The 23,928-nt window shown below is 38.0% G+C and overlaps 1 protein-coding gene across 1 annotated transcript in view; it reads right to left on the minus strand.

Annotated features, from left to right (window-relative positions):
* The window catches only part of LOC150083066 (uncharacterized), a 57,387-nt gene extending 50,591 nt beyond the window's left edge, over positions 1-6,796 (minus strand). Inside the window, exon 1 of the mRNA XM_090377006.1 lies at positions 6,597-6,796. Within this exon, the coding sequence (XP_090233132.1) occupies positions 6,597-6,683 (87 nt within the window). The 5' untranslated portion in view covers positions 6,684-6,796. The remainder of the gene's footprint in view (positions 1-6,596) is intronic.
* Between the last annotated feature and the right edge of the window lie 17,132 nt (positions 6,797-23,928).

The raw sequence follows: 23,928 nt of genomic DNA on the forward strand, positions 1-23,928 counted from the left end.
TTAAATGGACCAAATTTCAGCAAATTCAGTGACAACCAAATACAATTTGCATCTTCACAAAGATGGGACTGTAAGTCATCTGGGGTATAACCCCATATGCAGGGTCAGAAACACTGCACCACATATCAAATAGAAAAATAGCTCACTTATGTAAAGTAAAAAAAAAAGTAAAGTGCAGCCATTATCAACCCACTGCAGGGTGGAAGCCTCCTCAACAATTCATGCTGAGGGAAATGGACCATTATCTGCCACGCTGGTCCAGTGCGGGTTGGCAGATCGACCGTATTCAGCAGTCAGGGGCTTGAACCCCGGTCTACTCAAAGAGAGTGTGCTACTGCCCTCCCGCTCCTGCCCACTCGGCTACGGAGGCCGTTTTTGTACTAGATGGTAAATGACTCATCACTCAATGCAGCACCACCACCACTTTACATACCGGATGCTTGAAGTGGTGAAACTCACGTTTAGTCTCTATAGTAATGCTCCAGCAACCTTCATTCCTTCTGTCATGCAGTGAGTAATTTCTTTTGAGGTTAGGATATGCATCATTGTGGGATCTAACATTCCTTACAATGATAGTACAACTGTAAGAGTTTTCACAGGCCAGCAGTCAGGTAGTCCACTGGACCGAACTTAATGGTAATTGTCTAGAAGTAATCTGGATCAGCTAGCATAAAATCTTGCTGTCCCCTACTCTAGTAGAGTAGAGGCAGAAGGGAATACGGGTAATGTGTATGCAAGAAGCAATGTCAAGTGCATATTATGTCAAGAAGCTGGGTATATCTTGCTGTGTGTACACAATACCCAAAAATTAATTCGTACATATCCTCCCCAATCTACTTTTATCTTATCTACTCAATGTATCATGAATAAATAAACAAATATCCATTATTTGTATGTAAATAATTAATAAGATATCCAGCCATTCATACTGGCCCGGTTCAAGATTGCGAGCTATGAAGTCAAAGAATTTTTAGCTCCAGGGAATGGATAAGTTTTTTGAAATATTTTGCCATTTTGTTAAACTAAAAAAAAAAAAAAAAAAAATTAAGTAACATTATGTAACATTAATACAATGTAAGTAACATTACATTGTATTCAATAAATTGCTTCGTTAGTTTATTTTTAAATTTAACTAAAATTTTGTAACTTAATACAAAAAGAACCTCTCTATCGGTGATTTGGCATGAATATCATATCTCGTAACTTATACCATAGTGCTTGGTAAGGGAATTCTAGTGGTGTAATTATGGTAAATAGTACCTTGAAAGTAGGTTGGTGTTAATTACATAACTTTTTTATCTATTATAATTAATTTAACATTATAAACATAACAAGTACAGTGTAACAGATATAACATAAACTTGATAAAGTAATACATATAACATGAACTTGACAGAATAATAGGTATTATTATTACTGCATAACTGGTGAATAGAGTAGTGTTATTACTGCATTCAGGAATATATTAGCTTAGTGTAGTATTATCAAATTAAATTGAATTTAAATAGAAACCATGCCCCAGACTAGAGCAGCAAAGCAACAGTAGGAGTGCTGTGGACTGCAAGAGAACTACAGGGGCCAATTCTATTACGAATCACAGTCTAACAATATTTGCTGCTTGCGCAATGTTTGCAGACCTTTTTGGAAAAGGTCATTATACAGCCAAGCGGGAAGTCTGTGTTCAGTGCACAGACACTGAACACACAGACTGAACCAACTTAATTTTATGTGCTTAAGTAGCACATAAAATTGAGTTGGGCAGCTGTGGTCCAGCTGCCCAACTCAATGCCAGAAACCACAATTCTGCACTGGGACAACACAAGGGCAATCCCAAAGATAGAATGTGCCATCCCACAGAAGGTGGTTATTGTGGGCGACTCTATTATCAGGGAAAGGGAAAATATTGTGCAAAAAGGGAATGTCTGCGAGGCAAAAGCAGATGACACTGTAGAGCAGAGTTATTTTTCGTACGAAAATGCCCATGGAAGAGGTACGGGAGACTACTGAGATATATCCCATGGTTGAAAGGGAAAAACTTCTTACAGAATTACAAGTTTTCTATAGCAGACATAATCTACACAATTATGCAAATTAACTGCTGTGCTGAAATTTATCTCGGAAAATAATCTAGCTGAAGTTCTTGGTGAATTTACAAAAGTCATAAAAGTTCTTTTGACCATTGTGATGACTACTTCAGAGCCCGAACGTTGCCATTTGACATTAAAAAGAATAAAAACATTTTTAAGGAGCACTATGAATCAGGAAAGCTGAATGCTCAAGCAATGCTTTCAACAGAGAAAAGCTTGGTCAACAGTGCACCAAACGTAAATGAAAAAGTTATTAATCTATTTTCAACAAATAAAAACCGAATACAATGGATTTTGTTTTTAAATAAAAGTTCAAGTCTGTTAATGGTAAATGTCTAGTTAATGTTTTGTAGTATTTTTAACTTGCTTATTATTACTACTGATTATGTCTACATCTTATAACCAAGGCAACTTAATGTAACTTTAAGACGCAGCACCCTCAAACATCAGAGTCACAAGCCGCCACTGGAGGCAAGATGAATCTGAGAGAATTAGGCAGACATATCTTAAAACAGAGATTAAAGAGGGGATATTCTAAATTAGGAAATCTCTGACAAGGAATAACAAGTACCACCTATGAATCGAAAGGAATCAATGAAGTAAATAATTAGGGAGACTGAGATGAGCAGTAACTGAGGCAACTGATAATGCAGATAGTGAGTCCTGGCAGACTGCAGATAGAAATGAACATCATTAAAATGGGAACTGAGACCACATGTATTTGTGAAATACATTAGGAAGTTTGGTTTTTTTTTTATTTAAAAGTTTCTTCTGTTAAGTTTCAGTATTCATAATGTATTCTGTAAATAAAGTAAAAGCAGTGGTGGACAAGCAGCAAATATAAAGCCTGCTTCTTAACATAATGGCCCTGGACAGTGCCTCCCATATACACACTACTCGGATTCTCTCCAATCATGCTGCCTCTGCTGACAGAGAAGAGGCAGCATGATTATATACTAGGCCAAAGATTTCTCGTAATCTGCCTTTTCCTGCATAACCTCCTTTGTGACTTGATTACAGACTAGCTTATATCTTTAGGCTTGCGTCGCCTGATAATTTTAAAAATGCATCCCATGCATTTTTCTTCTCTGCCATGAGCCGCATTAATTCATTTGACATCCATTTACGCCTGAACCTTGACAATATTTCTTAACTGGTATCAAAAACCTAGTAGCCTCCAAAATTAAGTCCCTGAAGGCTTCCCATTTAGAATTCACCGTTGACAACATCATCAGTTGATCATATTGTATGGAATTTAAAAACTGTCTGAGACCACTGTAGTCACCTTTACGAAAGCAAAACCCTTCCCTTTACTCTTGATGGTAGTTACATCTTTAAGTAACTCCCACATCAGTACACTGTGATCAATGCCACCTAGTGGTTCCTTTATCTGCAAATTCTTAATGCATGAATAATCACTGCTGATAATCAGATCAAGAGTATTACTCCCTCTGGCTGCCCCTCGAACATGTTGCTATAGAAAACAATCCTAAAATAAATCCACAAAAGTCTTGCTAGTGTGCTAGTGACCAACCCACAAGTTCCAGTCAATATCTGGAAGGTTAAAATCCCCCATTACAAGACATTCTTAATCTATATTCTATATGGGCCAGTAAATCAGAATTTATACAAAATTCTGATTTACTGGCCCACTATTTCTCTGCACAACGGTCCATTGTACTCATCAGAGTCATTAGGTCTATAACACACTCCTACTCTCATGTTCCCTTTCCCAGTGTTTATGTCACACCAAGCAGACTCGACATTGCAATGTCCACCCATGTCAACTGGATGCACTTCCTTAGATTTAATGTGTTTCTTAACTAACAGCATAACCCCTCCTCCCTTCCTATCATTTCTGTACACACTGTACTCCCCAAATTCCAATTCTGCTCTGCTTATATCTGTGTTACACCATGTCTTTGATATCCCAACAATATCTGCCTTTGATGCCTTGATCAGCACTTCACATTCATCTAATTTATTTACTATACTTCTAGCATTAGTGTACATACAAGTATACATGCACCTGTTCTTACTTTTAGTTACCCTAACACAGCCCATGTATTTACTTGTTCCATGATGACTCCTAGCAACTTGTTCTCTACGCTGCTGCTGCTCATTACAATAGAAGCAGTGCAAGAATCACTTTAGCCTCTGCCTGCGGCTACTGGTAATCTTTTAGTTTGCAAATCCCCCCAAGCTAGCAGTTTTCCGACCCACCTAACACTGCCTCGATAGTATCAGCAAATATTCTTGCACCCTTTCTATTTAAGTGTATCCCATCTCCGTAGAAGCAGTCTCTCCTGTTAGCAAGCACAGACCATGCTGAAAAAAATTCTATCCTATGAGCCCTGCACAATCTCTCCAGGCTGAATTGATTGACAAGGCTCTCTTCATATACTCCCTCTTATCGTGTCTGGGCAGAATTGCAGACACTTTCAAATTTAACCCTAACTCACATTTTTTTCAGCATTGACCTGTACTTGTTAAGTAAATCTGCAGAGCTCTTACTCATGAGGTCGTTAGTTCCAATGTGTACACAATATCACCTTTTGTGCCTTTAAAAGATGATATCTGCCCTACAACCTCAATTTTTCTTTCCCGGCAAACATACTCTGATCCTGTTCCTCATATCCTTTTTGCATAATATATTCTCCGTCTCCCTGATAATAGTCACCAACAATAACTACTTCCTGTGGGACCAGCACATTCTGCCTTGGAGATTTCTGTTGTGTTGCCTGATGCACACGAGTGAGCTCTGGTGTTGAGTTGGGCAGCTGAGGGCTTGATGGGCCCTTATATTAATTTCTTCGAGGGCATATACCCTACACCTCAAACTATCATAGACACCCATCAGAATGCTGAGTCACCTCCTAATTTCTTCAGTCTCTGCACCTTGTTTAAGGGCATCAACCCTATTCTTCAAGTCAGTCCTCATACAAGCATATAAGAATAGTCAATTTGCCCCTAATCTCCTTAGACTTTGTTCTAATCTCAGCCATGATTTTAGTCTAAATTCAATTTAAAAATACTATATGAAACTAAGAGATACAAGTATTATAATGCTACACCCTTTCCAGGTTATGCATCTAATGCCTTTCATTACTGAAGTAAAACTACTTCAAATGTTTGCAAGCTAAAATCGATAGTTACTTTTATGGATGAAAATTTATAATTACTAAAGAATTTAGTACAATTTTTATTTGTTTCAATTACAACAACTGTTCCCTGCCTACCTGAACATAACAAAAGCCCTATAAGGCATAAAATTTCAATTACTAATTTAAAGGCTTTTAATATAATTACTTTGTGATTATTGATTCAATCCAAAAATCAATTGTAATTTCTTATATTTTAATAGAGAAACCGAGAAGGGGAAGGGAAAACTTGCCTTGAAAGATATTGTGAGTTACTCTTTGACTTTATAAAATAATGGTTTCAGAATGCAAGACATATTTCAAAAAGGTAACCATCCTTATAAGTGTCAATAGGTTAAAAATCGCACTCTTCAACAAACGTAATTTTATTGTTGATTCATCTATTCTCCCCCTCCCAACTACACTGCTTTTTTTTTTTTTTTTTTATATATCTCTTACAATTAACTGCAAACCATCCTTCACTTCAATTGCAAACATTACAACTAAGGTACAGTCTTCAAACTAGTGCTGACTACCCTGCGATAGTCATATGTTCCACAAGTCTTAAATTTACAAAGTTTGCATCATATACATTTACAAGTTCTTTCTAAAAATTTATACAAAAAAGTTAAAACCTATCAGCTGGACTAAATACCACTGGCTATTTTAACTACATTTCATAATACGCCAATCTGCTTAGTTATACTGACCTGTCTTTCCTCTGAGATGGCAACAACACCAAAATAGCTGTCCTCTAACATCACCTTATTACAAACAAAATTTTTAATGCAGTTAGGGTAATATTTCTCAAAAAAAAAAAAAAAAGAAAAAAGAAAAAAAAAGTTTATTTGAAATAGTGCAATATGAGGCAACCGGTCCAAAGGCACAACAGCATTTGACATTATGAACCTAAACATTTGTTTCTCTAATATATAATTTACCATCGCAAGAGGATATCCTGACTAACAAAGTAATGAAACATTTAATTTAGATTGCATATAGGTATTCTTATAGCTACCATTACTACAAAAATCTGTACTTTTATCTATAGCATTACTTCCACAACTGTTTGAATACAGTGCCGTTTATAACTATTCATTTATTGCGCATGGCACACCGCTGTACGTAATCTCTCCATAAATTATAGAAATATTGCAAAAAGAATTAAATAGTGTATTTAATTATTATAAACTATTTCAATATGATGAAACAAGTAAAAATGCGCTTAACTTCATGTTTGTTTACTTTCAATACTAAGGTTTACAACCTGACATCTCACACTCTGTTCTCATATTCGTCATTACATGTATACATAATGATGAATATCACACTATAAGAAATGCACACAACCACTGTAGCTGAAAATTACCAATTTCTCGTCTTTCTCTATCCGGTTCACTGTAAGATCCATAGCATTATCATTACTAGAATCACCAACTTCTTCTACAAGACTCATCTTAATTCTACTAACTACTAAGAACAACAATGAAAAATCATAAATATGAAGAGCGTCGCTGTAAAATACAATACTTCATTGGGAACATTATTGTAAATAACCATTCTTCAAAATAGTTCGAGATGAACATCTGTTTAACTCAAGTTATAGCGAACAGCCAAATATACACTTTTTTTTTTTTTAACATGAATAACTTCTAAGAGGAAACCAAAGTCCATTCGAAAGAAATTTTTCTGAAATATTCAATGTTTATTATTTCACTTGTAAATACAACTGAAAATATATTTTATAATAACTCAAGCACAACTTCGATTTTTTTTTTTTTTTTTTTAATTTTTATGTTTCGGATTGGGTTGTTTTGAAATCGCGATTAGCAACTAATGCCATTAGGCGTCGGGTTACAGTAGGTAAATTATGTGTATTCTAGGGTTGGTTTGCATGGTGTTATCTGGATGAAAATCTACTTTCCGAGACAGACAGATGGGGTTGGGAGAGGAATCTTCCGCATATTATTAAAAAATATATATCATTAAAGTCCGTCAAACTGTATTGATATTAGTATAATGTACAGATATTGATAAAACTGTCACAAATGGTAAAAAAAAAAAAAAAACTGTCATATTAGGCTACCCGAAAATTATTTTATACACCCATACGTATCATGTCCATAAATTGCATACGATCTTTATTTGGTTTACCTGTTTTTTTTTTTAAACCTGAGTTTCCAAGAGAAAATACACTACGTCCTAAGAGTTTCGCATCGCGTTTCATTTTTCTTAATTTTCAAAGTTTTTACTAAAATAGAACCAACTTATTTACTAATTATTATTATTATTATTATTATTATTATTATTATTATTATTATTATTATTATTATATTTTCTTGCCTGAGGACCATAAAAATTCGAGACCGACTACTTGGTCGGTCTCAGGCGAGACAAGAAAACTTTTTGCTGGACGAAAAATCCGGAATCTCCGATTTTCGTTAAGCAAACAGCAAATAATATAAAGCGTTTAGGGCGTAAGCTTCAAGCTATGGAAAAGTCTAGACTATGTATAAGTATAGTGCGAAAGCATCAATAATACATAGCCAAATCTGAATGAACAGAATATTAGCAAAGCGGCATCGTTTTAAGTTATATCTCATATTGTGAATACCTTCACAACGAGTTGCCATGATATTGCACTACTCTGAATAAGTAACGCTTCACCTGAGGAGAAGACTAATGTTACTAATGCCGTCTGGGTGGTGGTATCCATCTGAGATTAAGTAACATTAGTCTTCTCCTCAGGTGAAGCGTTACTTATTCTAAGTAGTGCAATATCATGGCAACTCGTTGTGAAGGTATTCACAATACGAGATATATCTTTAAAAATGCCACTTTGCTAATATTCTGTTCATTCAGATTTGGCTATATATTATTGATGCTTTCGCACTATACTTATACATAGCAAACAGCAAATCAACGAGAGAAGACGTGCAATTTACAGACTAATATACACTGGTGTGCAAAACTTAAGGACCAGTCAGGTTTTCACCTGTAGCTTCTAATAGGAGTGGCCTGGATATTGAAAAAGGATACCAAAGGAACCTCGTGAGGTACAGAAATGGTGAAAGAAAGAACACCGACCCAACAACGGAAACAAAACGGTACAGATGAACTTTATTCAAAAATGGCAACATAGCACTGGCTACCATGATACAGATGCATCACTGCCAAAGATGGAACAAAGGGAAGAGGTGGTCCTCAGTAGAAGATATGGCCACCTCTAATGTCGACGCAGATTTGCACCGCATGTCCATACTTAGAACAATGTTGTTGATAAGTTCTTGCGGTAACATCATCCATTCCTCTGTCAGCGCCATCTTTAGCTGGTGAACATTTTCTGGTGGGTGAGGACGTGCCACTAGGCATCTCCCCAGAGCGTCCCATATGTGTTCGATGGGATTTAGATCGACAGGAACGGGCAGGCCAATTCATACTAACAATGTCCTCACTTTCCAAAAGCATGTCAACAGCTGCAGTGCGATGAGGAAGGAACACCTCAATACAGTATCGTGCACCGGTTACAGTACCGCCTTCCAGTATCGGGAGTTGTGTACGTCATTCAAGATAACGCCTCCACAGACGAGAACATCCCGACCGCTATATCGATCCCTTTCAGTGATGTTTGCGTAACGATACCTTGTGCCACCCTCTCCCCATAATAGCTGACGTCCAGAATCGTTGCTAAGACTGAATCTACTCTCATCAGTAAAGAGTATCTTACCCCATTGCGCTGCCGTACAGTCATTGTGTTCGATGCACCACGGTAAAGGGTGTCTTCGATGGGCAGGTGTTAAAGGGATACAGCATACTGGCCATCGGGCAAAATGTCCACCTTTGTGGAGTCGCCTGGCCACAGTAAACCGCGAAATCCTGCGTCCTGGGCTCCTATGCAGCTGGTTTGCAATGGAACCCGCTGTCTGGTGTCGGTCCCTCTTGGCCTGTAGGAGTATATAGCGGTCACCATTGGGCGTTGTTTTTCGTGGACGACCACCACTGGTCAATCGAACAGTTGTACCTGTTGTTCTGAAGGCCGACCATGCACGTAAGACGATGCTACGGGCGATACCGAACTCTGCGGCTACATGCCTCGCACTTCAACCTTTCTCGAGCTTCCCAATTATTCGACGCCGGGTAAAGTCATCCAGATGTTGTCTACTAGCCATTTCGTTGTCTGTAGCACTGTATGAAACCAATCGAATATCTGTAACAATCGTGCTCACCATCGAAAATTTTCACATAACTGCTGAACTGCTGTTTTATTCTGTTTATGTGAGCCCTCTCATCACGATTCAAATTTTTGCATGTGCACCAGATTTCTACTGAACGGCCACAGTTCTGCAAATCGCCGCAGGCTGTTTCGTTTGATTTTGTGGTTGTAACCTTTAGAAATAATGTTGGTCCTTAGGTTTTGCACACCAGTGTACATATGGTCTAAGTTGATACTCCAACTCTACTATAACACTCCCGATAGAGAAAACCCATGTTCGATTTCCATCAATGACGCGAGAAACCTCTATGAGCTCTCTTCATACCGTGCCAGTCAGTCTCGGGCGTGGACAGCAGGGCTTTTCCCAGGAAACTCGCACTTTTCATAAAGCAAAACAGACAGATTGACCAAAGAACACATGCAGTTCGCTGATATATACAAATGAGCAGATGAGCTGGTTCTCGGGTGGCATTAATATGACTTTTTTTCTCTCTCTTAGTAACTAAGAGACCAGTCGAACAATACTCATAACACTCTACTCACTTACCCCACACTGCTTACACTGACTGATTTTGCAAAATTCTTGAAATATTACAGGAATTCTCCTTAGTTTAGAGATTTGTAGAAAACAAGTAGAAACGCCTTAGAGATAGACATGTGTCATATAAGTAATTATCATAGTTTATTGGGCAGGTGTACAGGGTGAATCAATATTTTCTCTTTCTTTGAGAACTTTTGCGAGAACCCAGGCGCCCTTTTTGCCTCCTTATTTGCTAATTTATATGCTTCTTTATCTTCCTGGCTACCTGTTAAATCTTTTCTTCATTTCCTTTTTTTTTATCACCGATTGCACTTCCTTATTCCACCACCAAGCCTCCTTTCCTTCCGGCACCCCCTTTCCTGATGTTTTCCCCAACAACTCTTCTCCGACTTTCCTTATGATACAACTATTTAACTTCCACCACTCTTTCATGTCTTCCGGTAACTTTTATTCCTTTTAGCACCTTTTCCCTAAACTCCTTCCTCAAACGCTCCTCTTTCCATCTCCACCATTTTATCGTTTTCTCCCTCTGTCTCGAATATTTCCTACCTTTGTCCACTGCAACCTCCCAATCGACCACAAGCAATTTAGGTTGCGCAGATACACTTTCTTCGTTTATCCAAGTAATTTCATATACTTTTTCATATACTGAAATCCAAGTATATCATATCAAAATTATTTTTTTGCATCCAGTTCCTTTGTAACCACATCATAATAACCAATTGTGGCTGTGGCAATAGCAAAGGCGAGGGCAGCAGACGAGGCCTATGGGGAACTGGAAAGGAAAGATGGAGTAGGCAATTGATGAGAATAGCTAAAGCGAGAGACAAGGCATCAAAGGACTTCTCATCAATAAAAAAGATAAAAGATGAGTAGGGAATGGTTAAACAGGACCAGGAGAAGGTTAAGAAAAGGTGAAAAGACTATTTTAAGAAGTTATTAAATGAGGAAAACCCAGGAGCATTATGCGAGGATAGAGAGACGAATGAAAGAGTAGTGGAAGGCATAAGCAGGAAAGAAGTGGAAAGCGCACTCAGAAAAATGTAGAGGGGGGAAAGCGTTAGGTGTTGATCAGATACCAGTAGAGGTATGGAGAAGTCTGGGAGAAGAAGGGATCGATATCCTATGGGACTTTATGGAAAAACTGTGGCAGCAGGAGAGGATACCCGATGAATGGAGGGAAAGTATACTTGTGCCAATCTATAAAGGAAAGGGTGATGTGCAGGAATGTGGGAACTACAGGGGAATAAAGTTAATGTCTCAATCGATGAAGATCTGGTAAAGAATTGTGGAAGGAAGGACAAGGCAGGAGACGGAAATAGGAGAGGAACAATTTGGTTTCATGCCGGGAAGAGGAACAACAGATGCGGTCTTTGCTTTAAGGCAGGTGATGGAAAGATATAGGGAGATGCAAGTAGAGTTGCACATGGTGTTCATAGACCTGGAAAAAGCATATGATAGAGTGCCCTGACAAGAGGTATGGAGATGCATGAGGGAGAAGGGTGCATCAGAAAAGTATGTAAGGCTTGTGAAGGAAATGTACAGTGACTCAGGTTAAGAGTAGTGTAGGAATGACTGAGGGGTTCTCTGTAGAAGTTGGAGTGCACCAGGGATCAGCTCTTAGCCCATATCTGTTTGATCTGGTAATGGATGTGTTGGTGAGAGAAGTGAAGAGTAGAGCACAATGGAGTATGCTGTTCGCGGATGATATCCTACAGTGCGAAGCATCCCAAGGAAAGGTAGAGAAGAAATTGGAGGAATGAAGGAAAGCGTTGAAAGAGACAGGCATGAGGATAAGTAGAACAAAGACAGAATATATTGTATTGAATGGAGAAGATGAGAGTTCTATAAAACTGCAGGAGGAAAAGCTACCATCAGTTTCGAAATTTAAGTATCTGGGATCGAACGTTGAGAGGGATGGAGGATTGAATACAAAAATACAGCATAGAGTGCAAAGTGGATGGTTGAACTGGAGAAAGATGAGTGGGGGTGCTGTGTGATAAGAAAGTAAATTGTAGAATGAAGGGAAAAGTGTATAAAACTGTGGTTAGACCCGCATTGATGTATGGTGCGAAGACACGGGCGATTACAAGGGCCCAGAAGAAGAAGAAGCTGAATGTGGCGGAGATGAGGATGCTAAGATGGATGTGTGGTGTGACGAGGAAGGACAGGATAAGAAATGACTACATCAGAGGTACGGTTAAGGCGGGGTCTCTGAGTAAAAAAATGCAGGAATCTAGGTTGAGGTGGCTTGGACATGTGGAAGGAAGAAGTAAGGAGTATGTGGGGAAGAGGTGAGAAAAGTTGGAGGGGATAGAGCAGTTTTTTTTTTTTTTTTTTTTTTTGGTAGTTCTTTGGCGCATCGGCTTCTGTGGCTATAATGCACCTCACAAGGTTTTTGCAGTACTGTGATCTAAGCCCGAGGCGGGATTCGAACCCGCGACCTTTGGGTTGCCAGGCAGGCACTTTACCCACCCGGCTAGCCCGGCCGGCGTGATAGGGCAGAGGAAGAGGGGGAGACCTAAACTGAGATGGAAGAACAAGGTGGTAGAGGATTTAAAAGAGAGAGAATGGAGAGAGTGGAAGCCCAGGATAGGGAGGAATGGAGGAAAAGAATTAAGGACGGAAATGGCGACCATATAAACGTGGGAAGAAGGCGAAGATAAAGAAGAAGAAGAAGATACTTGGATTTCAGTAAAGCTTTCGACACTGATGCCCATGAAAGAATACTGTACAAATTGGAGCAGAATGGGTAAGGGTAAGTTGCTACAATGGATAAAAGGATGGTTGGGTGGGAGAAGACAGATGGTAGTTATCAATGGGTGCTGCTCTTCATGGACTAATGTTGTTAGAGGAGTCCCACAGAGTTCGGTGTTGGGTCCACTGTTGTTTTGTATATTTATCAATGATATTGATGAAGGCATATCAAGCTTAGTGTCGAAGTTTGCAGATGATACAAAGGTTTGCAGGGTTGTTAATGACAGTAATGATAGTACCCTAGTCAAACAGGATCCAGAAAAGTTGTGCGGATGGTTTGAGAGGTGACAATTTAAGTTTAACATTGACAAATGTAAAGTACTACATGTGGGTAGCAATAACCCCAGAGAAACGTACCAACTGTGTGGTACTACATTTAAGGTGGTAGAAAATTAAAAATACCTGGGAGTAATTGTGCAGTCAGATGTGAAGGTTTCTGAGCAATGCAGACAGGCTGCCAGGGCAGGTCATTGGGTTTTGTCAATGATACATTTGTATATAGGAATTTTGTTAGAAGGGAAAAGGAAGTGATTGTCCCTCTGTATAAGGCAATGGTCAGGCCTCGCCTTGAGTACTGCGTATAGGTCTTGAAGCCTCGTTTTAGGAAGGATGTAGATTTGCTTGAGCTTGTACAGAGAAGGGCAACAAGATTGGTGAGGGGAATGAAGGGATCCCCTTACCAATAGAGGCTTAAGTTCTGCAAATTGCAATGGCTGGAGCCTATACACCTTCGCGGTGATCTGATTGAGGTGTATAAGGCCTTGAATGCTGCACAAGTTCATACACTTGCTTTCTTGCATCACATACCACTACTACTACTACTACTACTACTTTGTGCTACCAGAAAGGCTGATCAGCCTTTGAGGAGGTCTGCGCGGTTGGCACAATGATATCGTCACCGTCCTACCCAGGTCGCTTGGAAAATGCCCGGAGTACGAATCCCATCAATGACGCGACGAACATTTATGGGCTTTTATTCACTCTGTGGCTGAGTTAGTCGGTCTCAAGTGTACATAGCAAGGTTCCCTCCCCTCCCCAAGAAAATGGAGTTTTTACGTCAGGCAAAATAGGCATATTGACCTGAGAATACCTGTAATTTACAGACACAAATACAGGTTTATGTAATGAATTATGGTTGACCCTAATATAATAATTTGATACAATAATTTGAGGCTTTTCATCTACCAAAGTTGAAAAATCGACCAAAGAATATATTCAATTTAGAGACACAACACACATTGTTAGTTGAAGTGACTTTCTAGGTGACTCTAATATAATAGTTGTTGCGTTTTTTTTTTACACGATAAGAAATTGGGTCAAAACTAACTATCAGTTTTGCCTACTCTACCAACGATTAGGTGAGCTTGATTTACTCGTATGAGAGTGAAAACTAAAAGAATCCCACAACCACTGGACAAAGTGCAATACCAGTCACAAATAATCCGACTGCCTCGACTCGACTGGAGCCTTAAGCATCAACGCATTCGTGTTCTTTACCAGGCTGTCGTTTTGCCTATTATCACTTCCCGCCCGGGAATTTGATTTCATCGGGCCATGGTTCTCACCGCTCAGAAAAAAATAGGTTCATTTCAAAGAAGCTTTTTGTTAGTTCTCTTGAGAGCTCGTCGCACCGTTTCGCCCCTTGTCCTACAAATTGTCAGTGGCTTTATGCCCATCGCTTTCATTGAATTTACCGTGGTGTGCGCTACCTTATTCTAAATTATACCTATCGACTTTTACGATTTTTATTTCTACTACACCATCTCCCAAAGATGAGAAACTACACCGTCTTAATCTTCTTTGGGCCAAGTGGCAGTCGTTGGTTATAATCCAGCAAAGGACTTACAACAAAGCAATTCATTTCATAAACTATGTTTGTAAAAAAAAAAAAAAAACGTTAATTAGTTCATTTCAAGTAGGTGTTTCACCTACTTACTGATAGGTCATGGTTCGTTTAATCCAAAGTTATCTTCAGGTCCTTAAAGGCGCAGGAGGCGCTAGCCTCGAGCTTCACCACAGAGGGGGGCCTCTCAGGGTCTCTGTAATCTCAATTTTTAAAACGATTTCTTTTTTTTTTAACGCCATGTTCGTAACTAGGGCACACTTGTGTTCCCTAGTTAAAAACTGTGTTGTCCATTGTTAATAATTACCGTAATAATTATTACGGTAATTATTAACAATGGACAACACAGTTTTAAGTCGTACTACCCTCAGCATTAACAGCATTTTACAATTAGTCTCCATCATAATCAAAGCAAGACATTTCCGCTTCCAAAATGAAATTATTGAGCAGATTTATGGTCTCCATATGCGATTAGGTATTTCAGCTCCTCTTTATGAGATTTACCAAGCTTCAGTAGAACACCAAATATTTCACCTAATCCGCCCTGAAGTTAAATTGTTTATACAATATGCTGATGACATATTACTAATTGGTAATAGGACTATCATTGATAATCTTTTAACCAAATTCAACTCGGTATACAACAACCCCAGGGACCCACATCTGGTGAGTATGGGCTTGGCACACACAGGGTCTTGAGCTAGATATCATTCTTCTCTCTCTCTCTCTCTCTCTCTCTCTCTTACTCTCTCTTTCTTTCTCAGGGTAACTCGGGAATTTTTTTTTTGGCCGGTGCAACATAAGCTTCAGGCTTCCTTGCACCACATGGCTAATAATGATAATGACTTAAACACACTCTTGAATTAGAGGAAGACAATAGTATTAATCTCTTAAATTTAACAATATAAAAAAGAACTAAGATATTCATAAGGAAAACTCACACAGGCAAATATTTACATTTTCATTTTCACCATTCATATAACACAAAACAATCAGTACTACATAACCAAATATGCAGTCAAATATAGCCACTCACAACATGATTTAGCCATAGAATCGCAATATTTAACAATCACAGCTGGAAAATATTCCATACAGTTAATTAGAAACACAATATCATACGCACAATAGAATATCAATAACCCCAATAATAATAATATCTGTAGAAATTATACAGTGTTTGAAGGTACAGACATCAAACTAATATTCTTCTTACAACAAACTAGGTGCTAATTTCAATATATATATATATGGAAACATACACATACCAATCACAAGACATCAATAACATTGCATATCTTATTAAATGTTAACCAGATTGCGATGCTTGCTACATAGGCAGCACCGTGCAGCCTATGTAGCAAGTGGTAAACCATATTTTGTAGTGAACCACTACAAAATATGGTTCATCAAAAACAGCAAAATACTCGAAATAAGCTCAAGGAAAAAAACTGGACGGATCTCAAGGGTAATGATCTAGGCAATGGATACAGGAATACGATTAAGGAACTTAAAGTAGCAACTTGGAACGTTAGGGGAATAAATCACAAATTGGATGAATTGACCATGGAACTAGAAAATAGAAATATTGACATAGCAGTCATTACCGAAACAAAAAAGAACAAAGTATCCAAAGAAATAGGTAACTTCATAATGATATACTCAGGCGTACAAAGTGAAATGTGGGCATCATCGGGAGTTGCTGTTATAATAAAGAAAGAATGGGAAAACAAAATATTAGACTACTGTTCCGAAGTCGTTTCTGTAATAACGTAGGGCGCCTGCTGGGCAGTGTTTAATACGAATATCAAGACTCCCAGGCAGGTTTCCAGCACTAAAATGAGAAACCAGAAAGACTAGGACTTTATATGAGCGTCTAGCGTTAAATTAGGACAAAATCCTGTGCTCTAAAACTCACCCAGATGGACGTTGGGCAAGAATGCAGCAACGAGAATTGCGTTGTGATGATTAAACTCTGAGGCCCTTTTGTGTATTGGCCTTTGAGCCCGCCTTTAACGATGGTTTGTTTAAATATTTATGTGTATGCAATCAAAAGTGTGTATTTAGGAATAGTCCTGAAGAAAGATAGATCAACAAACAAAGTGTAGTTTATTATACATACATGGACTTGTGTATTTATTTACAGTAAAAGAATTAATAAGTAAAACAGGGAATTAGAATTATATTATGTTGTAAGTGTTAGCTTTACTCAGGATAGCTTTACTTTTACTAGTTAATGGATAGTGGTAACATGGCACCTTTCTGCCATTCTGTCTACATTCTTTATGTAGTTTCGGTAAACAATCGTTGTTAATATACAATAAGTAGAAGAGCATCCAGCTATTCGAATTTATAGGCGAATGTGTAAGATTGACATATAGTTATGTTTACCGTTACTGGAAACGCAGTATCCAGTAGTTGGTACAATAGATGACACATTCTGACCTTAATATAGAAAATACATCTGTGAATTTAGCTGGGAGGAGAGAGGTTAGTATGTGATATTAGGTGGGGAATATAATAGCAGATGTGGTCGTTCGGTAATTCCAGATAACCGGTCGCTAAACTAAAAGACGAACTTACCCAAATACTTTCCTAGCGACTTGCCACGTACTACTTCTTCTTCTTCGCTATTTCTCATCATGGAAGTTTTTATCTCTTTTTCCATCTTCATCCAAAAAGCCCCTCGTTTTTCCCATAGTCCCAATATATACATCCCTTTCCCCTTTGGATGGCCCCTTTCTTGATTGGTTAGGAGCCTACTTCTTGGGGAAAAGCAAATCTAGGATCACCTGTCCTAGTAATTAGACACGTTTAATTTGAGAAATCTACCGTGAGAAAGGAGTAAATTATTAATTGATATACGATGATACTTCCGGGTTATACCAAGGTATTGGTTATACCAAAATTCTCTTCATACAAAGTCTATTTACCTCTGTCCATTTTCCGACAAGAGTCAATTCCCAGTAATCAGTTCGAATTTCTTTCAGGAATACCTTCCTGACTCCGATTTACTCACTAGCCCCCACAGATTTTGCCACTGTATACCTGAGTTATACTAACGTGGCACTACTTAGCTGATCCTATCGAATGTCGGCTTCATGCAGTGGATCGACTGAAACTATGTGAGTGAGATGGAAATTCGATTACTGCGATTACTGCTTACTAAGAATAGAATCGTACAAAACAACTTTCAACACGGCCTTATTACTTCACACATATAGTGACTGGCAAAAGTAATATATGGCTATTTATGAGAATATTTTACGATGTAAAAATGTTCACATTGTTACACTACTCTTGGATACACCCAGAATATTGAAATTAAGGCTAAAAATTCTTAAAAATCTTATACAATAACAATCATTGGCATCTATGCACCAGTAGAAGGCAACATTGAAACCACAGAATTTTATGACGAATTATTGTTGTTGTTAAGTTTTTAGGAGCATTAGCAACTAAGGCCATATTGCTCTGGGAATATGCGGTGGTCATTCCCTAGCCTTTCCGCATCCTCCGTATTTGGTGGCGACGGGCTCGAACCCCGGTCTAATCAAGAAGCGTGTGCTACGCACTGCTGCTCCTTCCCACCTGGCTACGGAGGTGCCATGACGAATTACAACAGATCGTAGACCAAACTAACAAAAACGAGTATCTCATACTAGCAGGAGATTTTAATGCAAGGGTTGGTGCTCAGTCAGTAGACAAATGTATAGAATGAGAAGGCGAACCCGTGGTCAACAATAATGGAATATGCCTGATAGACTTCTGCATTTTTAATAAACTTAAAATTACAAATACCTTTTTCAGACACAAGAATATCCATAAATTCACATGGGAAGCAAGAAACACAAAGTCTATAATAGATTATATTATTATTAATGAAATTTAAATGACAAAATTAGAGACACTAGAGTATTAAGAGGCAGTGAAATTGACAGCGGTCACTACCTAGTAGAAAGCACTTTCAAAATGAAAAGAAATTATCTTAATAAAAAGAAGAAAATACCAACAAAAACTACTAAGAAATTAAAAATACATTTGTTGGAAGACGAAAGCATTAAATTCCTATATAAAAGTAGATTGAAAAATAAACTCAAATCAGATGAAAGTGATAATGTTGAGGAAATCTGGTCAAACATTAAAAAATGAAATCTGAGAGCTGCTGAAGAAAGTCTTGGATATAAACCTATAAAAAATAAAAACTGGCTAAGAACTTGGAATGAAGAATTGAAACAAACAATCTATGAGGAAAAAAAGACCTATAAACTGTTCCTACAAACTAAAGACCTACATCTACACATAAAATATAAAAAGCTTAGAGCAGAAGTCAGAAAACTAACCAGAAGAATCCGACGAGATGACTGATAAATTTGTTAAATCTTTAGAACGTGATATCACGGGCCCACAGAGAACTGGTTTTAAAATTTTTAAGAAGTTACAACTAGACACAAATGATCAAATAAAAACCAACTCCATCTCCCAAGCAGAATGGAAGCAACACTATTCCAAACTGTGGTATAACCCAGGCACTAGGGAATTGGAAGATGAATATGTGATAACCAAAGATGAAGAAAATACAACAATAGAAGAACTAGAGTTAATATTACAAAAATCAAAAAACCGAAAAAGCCCAGGCATAAACAATTTGAATGTAGAACTATTTAAATATGGGGGAACGTTACTAAAAAACGCACTACTAAAATTATTTAACATCATATGGCATAAGCAACAGATACCCAAAGATTGGGAAATAGGAATAGTAATCAACTTACACAAAAAAAGTCTCGTGAAATAACCCTAACAACTATAGAGAGATAACACTGCTGTCAACTGCTGCAAAGCTATACTCTAATATACTAAAGAATAAACTTAATAAATACAGTGACCAATTCTTAGAAGAAGAACAATGTGGGTTCAGAAAAGAGAGAAGCACAATAGATGCCATTTTCTCACTACAACAAATTTCGGAGAAAAGAAGAGAATGCTACCTACCAACATTTCTGCTCTTTATTGATTATGAAAAAGCATATGACAATGTCAACCGGGAAAAACTTTGGCAGATTCTACGTGAAGAAAATATCCCAACCCAACTCCCGAAAGCGATCCAAATCCTATATAAAAACTCAAAAGTCTGTATAAAATATTCTAATGGCCAACTATCAGACCCAATTAACACCAATAAAGGAGTGAAACAAAGATGTGGACTATCACCAAATTTATTTAATATCTACATCAATAAAATTCTTAAAGAATGGAAACAAACAATTAACAACTGAATACAGTTGAACAACAGGAATAAAATCCAAACTATATTATATGCAGATGATCTAGTTATAATTATAAAATCAGAAGGTGAACTACAGATAGCAGCAAATGAACTTAATAAAATAAGTAAAAAGTACGAGATGAAAATCTCCACCTCAAAAACAAAATCAATGGGATTATGTGGAAAAAACATATACAGAGTCAAAATTGTTATTGATGATAAAATAATAAAACAAATATCTGACATCACCTATTTGGGAAATTTAATATCAAATGAAGGGAAAGACATCCACACTAAACTACAAAAATATAATAAAATGAATGGAACGATTAATCGCCACTTCGGAAAACAAATGACAACTGAAACAAAATTACGACTGCACAACATCACTTCAAAACCAGCCATCTTCTTCAGCTGTGAGACTTGGATCATAAATAAGAAATATGCACACAAACTAGAAGCAGGCAGCACAAATGAGATTTTTAAGACCATTATTAGGCTTTACAAGACTAGACCACCAAAGAAATTTAGATATCCGCGAGAAATTAAAAGTAAATAACATAGTAAATGACAAAACAGTATCAGGAAAAATGGATTAGCCACATAGAAAGAATGAACCCAGACCGGATCCCAAAATTAGCCTTTAACTACAAACCTACAGGCAAGAGAGATCGACCAAGGCAACGATGGCGAGATCAAGACCACCTCCAAGAGCTACAACGGAACAGGTCTTACAAGACTTAAAAGACCTAAACCGGACCAAGTTCATGATGATGATGATGATGAAAAACAGCAAATACGCGTGCATATTACCAAGCTATTATTTTTAAGCAACCCGAATAATGAAATTCATCTGCCGTGCTGTGTATCTTATGTCTGTTAATTGCCTGTGTTCTATGGTCGATTTGTCTGTTTTGCTGGACAAAAACCCTAGTTTCTCGGTGAAAAACCTTGCTATTGATGCCTGAGACCATCTAACTCAGCCACGGAGTGTAAAAAGCCCATTAAAGTTCCTTGCGTCATCGACGGGATTCGAACCCCGGCCTTTTCCACCCGGTGTGGAGAGGACGGTGACGATACCACTGTGCTACACGTGCATATTACCATTACAATAATTTTAGAATCAATTAGTCAGGTGACGAGCTCACACAACAAGTACAGGCCTATAATCATAATCCTTCAGTTGATTCCGCCATTATTCTAATTAAATTAAAATCTAATTATAAAACAGTTTCAATACGAAACGCTAGCAATAGAATGGTTCCATCATAACTCGTCATTTGAAATATTGAGCACCAAATTAGCAGTTAGCCTTTCCCCAATATGGAGTCTCGCGCGCATCAAATTTCCAAGTGTCTGAGTAGTGCATTATGGGGACTCGGCAACTCTCCTTGAACTGTCTTCGCTAACACCTTAGCCAACTGACGATATACACTTCAAAAGTCTACCGTTTAGAATCTTGGCTTTTTAAGTTTTTACATTACAGCTTTTAAAATTTCAGTTCGTTTACATATTGATTTTATAGATGACAGCCGGGGAATGGGCGCTGCTCTTCTTCTTCCTCCGAGCGTAGTCTTAAATTATTATGTAATTAGATCTGATATTTTTATTAACTATTTTTTAAAGTCTTCACTTTTTACTCCGAAAAAAACACGGATAATTGAAGTGAGTACCGACAATTACACAATTGCTATACTACTGATTGAGCATTAAAACAACACGGTACTTTAAGATTCACTATAAAAAAACTTTCAATTGATTTAGAAATGAAGGTGAAAATGGTGAAGTAAGTAGAAGGGCAAAGTTTGTCATCTATTGCACGGGAATTACGTCTCTCGCTCTGCTTCAACAGTGAATACTATTTTAAAGTACAGTGCCCGTATAAAAGAATATGTTAAAGGATCAACAATGATCACAAAACAGCGTTCAGGTGCCAAATCAGAGATTCAGGCCTGACGTAGCCCAGTGGTCAGGAGCGAGAGTGCATAGCAAGCGTTCCTTGAGTGGTTCAAGCCGGTGACTACTAAATACGATAAATATTTACATTGATGATTTATTGTAAACTCTACCGACTTGGTTGTCGTGCCGGAGTATAAACAGAAAATTTATTTATTTATAATAAGGATGGAAAAACAGAAAACAGAAGGGACTCACATCTGGTGAGTATGGGCTTGGCACACCCAGGGTCCTGAGCTGGATATCATCATTCTTCTCTTTCTTGGTGGTTCCCTTCTACTTTTGACACTCTCTCTCTCTCTCTCTCTCTCTCTCTCTCTCTCTCTCTCTCTCTCTCTCTCTCTCTCTCTCTCTCTCAGGTGTACTCGGGAACTTTTTTTTTTCCTGGTGCAGCATAAGCCTCAGGCTTCCTTGCATCATATGGATATTAATAATAATAATAATAATAATAATAATAATAATAATAACTGCCACAACGACAGATGCAAGTCTGAACCAGCAATTAACCACCCGCTGGCTAAAGGCAAATCTCGGGACATATATATATGATCTTTATTATAAGGTTCCTAGGTACACGCAGGTACCCCACATTTACAAACCCTTCACGGTATTAAGAGAGGGTTCTATTCGATAACTGTCTTTCCTCAATTCGAATTTATGCCTCCTGATTTTCATAATCTGTGCAAGAGGAAAAATCCCATCAGAACTGAGCCTGCTCCGCCCATTCAAAGCATAATACACCAAAATCAGATCACCTCGCAGGTGCCTAGTCTTCAGCCGCTACAATTTGCAGACTTAAACCTTTCTTGGTAAGAGGACACTTTCGTTCCCCTCACCAATCTTGATGCTCTTTTCTATATATGCTCAAGCAACTCTACATCCTTTCTAAAATAAGTCGTCCAGACCAGTACGCAGTATTCAAGGCGTGGCCTGACCATTTCCTTATACAAAAGGATAATCATCTCCTTTTCCCAACGAGCAAAATTGCTGTATATCATTGACAATACCCCATGAATTGTTCTTCCAGCCTGTCTGAACTGATCAGAAAACTTCATATCTGACTGCATGATCACCCCCAGGTCTTTTTTGTTTTCTATCACCCTAAGTGTAGTACCAGACAGTTGGTACATTCCTCTAGAGTTACTTTTACCCATATGCAGTACTTTACATTTGTCAATGTTAAACTTCATTTGCCACTTCTCAGCCGATCAGCACAAAATTTTCTAGATCCTGTTGCAGTAGCACACTGCCATTAGTCATTAATAACCCTGCCAACCTTTGTATCATCTGCAAACTTCGACACTAAGCCTGATATACCGTCATCAATATCATTGATAAATACAGTATACAAAACAACAGTTGGCCCAACACCGAACCGTGTGAGACTTTACTAATAACATTAGTCCACGAAGAGCAGCTTCCGTTGATTACCAGTCTCTCTCTCTCTCTTCTCCTACTAAACTACTCTTTTATCCATTGTAGCAACTTACCCTTAATACCATACTGCTCCAATTCATACAGTAATCTTCCATCTTCCAACAGTGTCAAAAGCTTTCCTGAAATCCAAGTATATGATATCAAAATTATTTTTTGCCCCCAGTTCCTTTGTAACCACATCATAATATCCAATAAAATTTGTCAGTCAAGACTTTCCCTTAACAAACCCATGCTGTATCTGAATTATTGCTGGAGTCTTGTCTAGATTATTCTGCAGTGCATCTTTAACCGGTGACTCCATCGTTTTACCGGGAACAGAAGTTAAACTAACTGGTCAGTAATTACTCGTGTCGTCATTAGATCCCGCTTTGTTAATTGGGGATACATTTGCAAATCTCAAATCCTTGGGGGCTTCTCCTAAGTCCAAGGATGCTCTCATAATTATTGCTAAGGATTTGCTTAGTTCCTTTGCCATCCTTTAATATAACTGAATAAATCCCATTATCCCATTCACTCCGGGTGCCTTTCTTATGTTTAACTTCGACAATTTTTCCTCAACCTTACAATTTGATAATCTTCTGGAATTTTCCTCCCTTAATAACTCCTCATATGTGAATGCAGATGCACAATACTCATTTAGATTGTCAGCTATCTGAGCAGGATCATCAACAGTTGAACCATCGAT

This window comes from Mastigoproctus giganteus, chromosome 7 (assembly GCF_048544385.1).
Source record: "Mastigoproctus giganteus isolate SK-2022 chromosome 7, ASM4854438v1, whole genome shotgun sequence".
NCBI lineage: Eukaryota > Metazoa > Arthropoda > Arachnida > Uropygi > Thelyphonidae > Mastigoproctus > Mastigoproctus giganteus.